This window comes from Mangifera indica, chromosome 6 (genome assembly GCF_011075055.1).
Source record: "Mangifera indica cultivar Alphonso chromosome 6, CATAS_Mindica_2.1, whole genome shotgun sequence".
NCBI classification, from domain to species: Eukaryota; Viridiplantae; Streptophyta; class Magnoliopsida; order Sapindales; family Anacardiaceae; genus Mangifera; species Mangifera indica.
This window is the reverse complement of record NC_058142.1, coordinates 12,774,414-12,781,012: the sequence shown is the minus strand read 5'-3', so window position 1 is coordinate 12,781,012 and position 6,599 is coordinate 12,774,414. Positions and strand designations below refer to the sequence as shown.

General features: G+C 36.5%; 1 protein-coding gene across 1 annotated transcript; it reads right to left on the bottom strand.

The window, feature by feature from the left end:
• Nucleotides 1-905: 905 nt before the first annotated feature.
• On the bottom strand, nt 906-6,066 carry LOC123219576 (DNA-damage-repair/toleration protein DRT111, chloroplastic-like). Its single transcript, XM_044641582.1, has 2 exons — nt 5,055-6,066; nt 906-1,470 (listed from the first exon to the last, which is right to left on the bottom strand). Exons 1-2 carry the CDS (start codon nt 5,910-5,912, stop codon nt 1,174-1,176), a joined length of 1,155 nt encoding a protein of 384 aa, XP_044497517.1. The 5' UTR covers nt 5,913-6,066; the 3' UTR covers nt 906-1,173.
• Between the last annotated feature and the right edge of the window lie 533 nt (nt 6,067-6,599).

Genomic DNA, 6,599 nt, shown 5'->3' with positions numbered 1-6,599 from the left:
CTGATATTAATGAAGTCTTTTGTCACTTTAGCAAAAGAAGCCAGTTGGGTTGTCGAGCCTAACGGCACCACCTACCGAGCCAAACCGATAAGTGATTTTTTTTTCTGTTTGATTCCTGGGAAAGTGTAGGAAAATAAAATAAAACTTTGTTTATTCTCTTAATTGTCTCACCAAAAAGTTTAAAACATTGATTCTAATACGAATGCACGCTATTAATCACTGCCCTATTTGTGGCGGTGGAACTCCAATGGCTAGCGACAGCATGGTCATCGGCGGAGGAGAGGGCGGGGGAGAGTGATCAACCACAACATCTCCACACCACGTGTCAGTGGGAGAACCCATGATCAACCATAACAACACCAACATTACTGGTACTTTTTCAAGTAATAACGGTGGGTTTAGGGACATTCCACTTGCACTTATATATACGGATCTGCGCTCCCTGATACTACCAGTTCCCACTCCTCCACTACCACCAACTCAAACTCTTGCACAGTTGCACAACTGCAGTTCTACCTGCCGGAGGCGAGAGCATCTAATCATAACACTCCAGCAGGCTCACATCTGCGACGACCCATTTAGTTGAGTTCACCTTTCGATCAGGTCTCAAGACTGAGTTCGATGTTATTGGCTGGTTAGCATAACTTCGAAGAAATATGCTTTAATTATTTTCAACCAGTTGATTATTAAATGACATGAATTTGATAATTAATCAACTATTTCCCAGTTGATTATAGAATTAACAAAAACTGAAAAAACTATTCCAAGATTTAAATTTCAGAGAAAAAATGCATAATTTCCCAATGGTAACGTGTCAATGTCCAGCATGCAAAATTTAAATGACAAAGAAGATTATGAATAGATGATATGAAGGCAGGGCTAGAAGTTAGAACCTTGGTCAAAAGTTTCAAAAGACCCACATAGTCATGTAACTGCAATAAACCCCTCATACTACAATAATTTGTAATTTGTTACAAAGCATGACTCTAACCAACTGCCCAAAAGGGCGAAAAGAAAAAGTCTACTCCAGGTCTAGATGTTACTTACAAGTTACAACAGTGCCAAACTTCCGCAAATCTATTTAAATGAAGACGCCACCTTAGAGTCCTAGTAATTTTATCATCAAAACTCAAACTGAGGGAAATTTGTCTGCAAACATAATTTTCCATCACTTCAGTTGAAACCAGGAATTTCCCCAGGCATTGGAGCCAACTCGTTATTACCAAATCTCTCTTCGTCATAAAATGAGGCATGCACCACCCTGCCACCAAAAAACCGACCGTCTAGGTCTATTAATGCTTTTGTTGTTTCTTCTGATCTCTCAAACTGAACAAAGATTCTCACTGCCTCATCAGCTGGGAAATTTGGTTCTGTAATCTCAAATATCAGAACCCGGGTAACTGTTCCATATTTTGCACACTCAGATCCTACCTCCTCTTCTAGCTCGTCATCTACCTCAGCAGGACCAACCTATATAAAGAGAACATAGTAGTGAACTCTCGTTTCTATTTTCTATCGATAAGACATCACAAGCATGAAGCATGAAGATAACATATTAACATATAAAAAAATAATAATAATACAGATTGTACTTTCTAACAAGTTGATTCATGACTCAACATCCAAATTTCAAGAAAAAACATAACAAAAAGGTAATACTGGAAATAAAAAAGAATCTGAGACCTTATACCAGCAAAGGAATTAAAAAACAACACCAACACACATCACCAAAAACAAGGCACTTTATATTCTTCTAAGAATAATTAATATAATTAGTTAGTATTTAGCTGTTCTGCAAGCATGAAAGAAGAGATGACTATAAATTAAATATATTCAGTAAGTACTCAAATGGTTTTCAGCTTGACAGATGGAATCGTAGTTGATATCATTCAATAAAATACTGATGCTATAGTTCTGGAAGTGATAAAACTGCCAACTAGAGGCAATAATCTGTAACCATACTTACATCTTATGCTAAGTTCAGTGCCTAAATGCCATTTAAATGAAAAGATTTTCAATCAAGCAATAGCTATGAGCTTCAATTATTTAACATGTTATGCCTTACCAACAATGCCCTTCCAATTATAATCCACAAAAGGAATATGATGAGTAACTACTTGACCAAAAGAACTTCAACTAATAGATAAGGGCCAACAATGGTCTATTAAGCTCAAACATGCTTTCTCATGTACAAATTCATGCGAAACAAACAAAACCACAAAACACAAGTTATTATAATTTAATTAAATCAGCTGCTACCCCTCTAATACAAAAATAATTATGCCATCATTCTCATGCTGGTGGCAGCTTCAAACAGATCATATACCAATTCTCTTTCTCTAAAAATATAGAAGAAAGGCATCGTGCACAATATGTGCCATAAAAGAGTCAAGCAATAACAGATAAGAAGCTATATGACTCAACTACAGATAAGAAACCCTTTTAGGTACTTGAATATTTCCCAACAGCTCAGGTCCATTTACAGTTATAGTTTCAGTGAACATACAGCTTCTTTCAAATATTTTCCAGTTATTATAATTTAATTAATATCATTGGGTGATTTGGACATAAGACCACTCAGTTAACGTGGTTTTAAGCCATGTGTAAGCAAACATTTGAAGCTTCAGTTGATAGGTAAGAGTCCAATGATAAAATTTCAGTTCTCACATAGTACACTAAGAGTAAAAAGTATGTTACTTGGAGAAGAAAAATATATAATTGCATTTAAACTGCAATTATTCAGTACCATACCACCAAAGTTTGTTTAATAAAGCAGAGCATAGACACTGTTACGATCACAAAGTGTGAGAACGCATTAAGTGGAGAAGCCAGCTGTTAGGATCCTAAGTGCAAGGTATGGGACTTGGATCCCACATTAGAAAGTATGGGCAACTAGTGTAGGGTTTATATGGCCTTGGGCTCTTCCATCTCAATAGCTAGCTTTTGAGGTATGGTTCTCATAAGGTTCGTATCATTTGGTATCAGAGTCATCACCATGTCTCCCAATTGTAATCGTGCGGCGCGGTGGTGACACCGACATTGCAGCGTTCGCCCAGGGCTAGCAAAGAGCTAGCGCACAGCCAGCCCGCGTAGGCATCGGGGCTGCAGAGCGTGGTGATATGTTAGGATCCCAAGTGCAAGGTATAGGACTTGGATCCCACATTGGAAAGTATGGACAACTAGTGTGGAGTTTATATGGCCTTGGGCTCTCCCATCTCAATAGCTAGCTTTTGAGGTGTGGTTCTCCTAAAGTTCGTATCACCAACAGTTATAGAAAAAGTACAGATTCAGCAACCAGCACAGTGACTAGGACCAACTATCACCATAAATCAAGGAAGAACTAAAGAACCCTTTAAATGTCCAAAGTTATGAGTTTGTGCAAACTTAAAAGCAATATAGCTAGTTATGCAATCATGAATACTGTTCTATTCATTGCAAGTCTCTACCATCACAAATTGACAATCAATGTAATGGTCTAAACCCATATAGGAAATAACTAAGGATAAAAAGAAAACAAAATTTTTTCACTGCAGGTCATTCTGGAACATTTTAGATTCATATGCTTCAGCAGTTCTAACACCAAAATAGAAAAATTACATAATTAATGAAATTGGTTAGGAGTAACATATTATATTTTTCCTATCAAAAAAAAATCTGACACCAAGTTTATGTCCAATGATTGATACATTGACTATCAAATAGTTTTAGAACAAAGGACAACTTTTATTTTGGGATAGAAAAAACAAATCATATTAGTAACCAGATCTAGCAATAGAGAACTAAAATGAGAAAAAAGACAATTAGAGATAGAAAGGACACAAGAATTATAGATTAAGGGGAACAGAAATAAAAAAGAGAGAAAACTAGAAGAATTAAGATGTAAATTACATTGTATAGGGAGAGAAAATCAATATTCTTATTCAATCATAAATAAGCCATGTCAGAAACACCAACAGAAGTCCTTTTAAGGCTTAAGGATGAAAATCCTAGTTCTAATCAAAAAAGAAATAAAAACTAAAACTCAAATGAAATAAAACACTAAAAATATACTTTGACAATAAATTGTGTAATAATCAAAGCAAAGACTAACATACCCGAGGACTTATCCTATTCTTCCTACATCATCCAGCTTGACACAACACATGATTTTACGCTTGTTCGCTTAAATGAATGCTTCACCAAAAATATAGCAAACTAGCAAGAAGTGTTTTGCACATCTTAGTACTCTTTAAAAATTGATAATTGATTATTCGGAAATACACTGTACACAAAATACTATAAGAAATGACACTCCATGTATAACAAAATTTGCCACCATACACTTAGTAGAGTAACAGCTCCAAATGTATAAAGGTATGTCAAGCGAACAATGATTAGTTATCCAACCAAAATCATGTTAATTACAAATGAGCTGACATGTAAAAAAACCACATACAAAAAAAATTACACGACTTAAAATTTAATATATAATTATAATAATAGAAACACAGAGAAAGAGAGCAGATTCACCCTGGAATCTGTTATCTACCAAACTTTGCAGGAATGAATAAGAAGACCAGATAAAAATAAGAGTAAGGGAAAAATTAAAATTTTTCAGTCCAAGGTATTATACTTTTAAGTAAATTTAATATTCAATCCAAAAATCTTATTACTTTGGCCGTTCATTCAAAATGATCAAATATGGCCATGTCTAGGTTACCAAGAGGCTACTAATATAGAAAAAATAAAACTCTGCTAAGCAAATGCATTGAAGCAAAAAGAGGGGTACCCATCCAACCAATACGGGCTGGTCCCAGTTAAAAATAAATTAATATATAATGTGCTAAATGCTACATAAGAAATATCAAACGAACCACATCAATCATTATGAACATCATAAACTTTCCATCAATATCTCTAGCTTTGTCTAAGTGAATCCTCTTTGTTTCTTTACCCTACTATATAAGCTACCAATTTCCTAGCACTAGCACTCACATCAAGCTCATTATCAAACACTTATCACCCAGAAGAATCCATTGTATTGCACAAAACAAAAGACTTCGCATGATTCATACCATGTTCCGAAGCAGCAAAACCCGGGTAGGCACACCATTGAAGTTGACACTCTTAACCTTCTTCTCAGCTTTGTTCTCACTAGCATTCACAATAACCCCTGCTCTCCTATCAGTCTTCTTCGCCATCAACGGTGTTGTGATCCCTTGCTCCTGTTTTCCAAGTCCCTGCCCCTCCTTCCACCCCATTTTCGCCATCATTCTCTGTGCCGCCGTCATCTGCCCGCTTGCCCCTACTCCCAACCCGCTCGTCTCTGACTTCCCTATACTAAACCCATCCACCTCCGCATTCCCCGGAGGGGAGGGAGACCTCGGCACTCCTCCCCCACCGCTCATAGCTGCGCGTCTCTTCCAGGCTTCCTCTCCGGATATATTCACCCTAGAGGACAAATCCCTCTCTCGCTCTATTTCCCTTTCTCGTTCTCTCTCTTCTTTCTCTCTCCTTTCTCTCTCTCTTTCATCTTCTTCTTGCCGTCTTCTCTCTAATTCCCTCCTCATTTCCGCCTCCATTTGTTTTCTTTTTCGTTCTCTTTGGTAATCTTCGTAATCGTTGGGTCGGGCGGGATCATACTCTTCAATGACGGTGGACGTGACGCCTACAAGGGCCGGTTGAGGGGGGGATGAAGCGGTATCGGCGGGGGACGGGAGGATTATAGGGGAGTTTAGGGTTTTGGGTTGGGGATTTTGGGTTTTGGGCTTGGATTGGGATTTGAGAATGGTTTGTGGCGCGAAAATTGAGGATGGTTTTCGAAGAGTGGGTGGCGCCATCTTGGCAGTGGTGGACCAGACGTTGGAGGTGGTGGTGGTTGGCTTGTCGTCATCAGAGGGCGGAGGGAGATCTCCGTACAACCCACCCAGCATTTCAACTTGTGGATTGAAAAAATTCTTGGAGATTTGAGACTGAAATTATAAGAATAAATTGGGGCCAGATTTGATTTGAGCCGAAATGCAAACGGAGGAGTAGAAAGGAATGAGTAGTGACCAATCCTTTCGGCCGGTTGGATGTCGAGGATAATTTCAGTAAGAATTAAATTATATATATAATTTTTTAAATAATAAATATGAGGTAATATTGATTTATTTTTAATTTTTGATTATGTGTTTATATAATGATGTATAATTATTTACACGTAAAAAATATATATATAATATTATTCTTTTAAATTTTTAGTTCCAAAAGTTTTAAAAATGATGTAAAAGGGTTCCAATATTTTGTTTTGAAGCTCGAAGTGGGTTTGAGTTAATTTGATCTGGCTCAAACTTATTTATTAAATCAATTCGAATAAATTTGAAACAAACTTAGCCTAAGAATGTTGATTTATCAAGTTCAAGTTCAAGTTTAAACTAAAAAAGTATTCGGTTTACTAAGTTTACAAGTATAAGAAAATTCGATTCAAATAAATTAAAAAAAATGTTGTTTTAGTTGATTTTAGTTTAGCTATAACCAAACTCGAATTAAACTCTTCTCACTAAGTTGATTTCAGAAAAGTTTGTCAAGCTTGATACTTTCAAATTGACTCAAACTCAAGTTAACATAAACTCAAATTA

Excerpts from the sequence above, each read along its gene's own strand:
- LOC123219576 (XM_044641582.1), bottom strand. The coding sequence starts at position 5,912 with ATGCTGGGTGGGTTGTACGGAGATCTCCCTCCGCCCTCTGATGACGAC. Across the intron at positions 1,471-5,054 it reads TTTTGCTGCTTCGGAACATG|GTTGGTCCTGCTGAGGTAGA; the intron begins GTATGAATCATG and ends CTCTTTATATAG.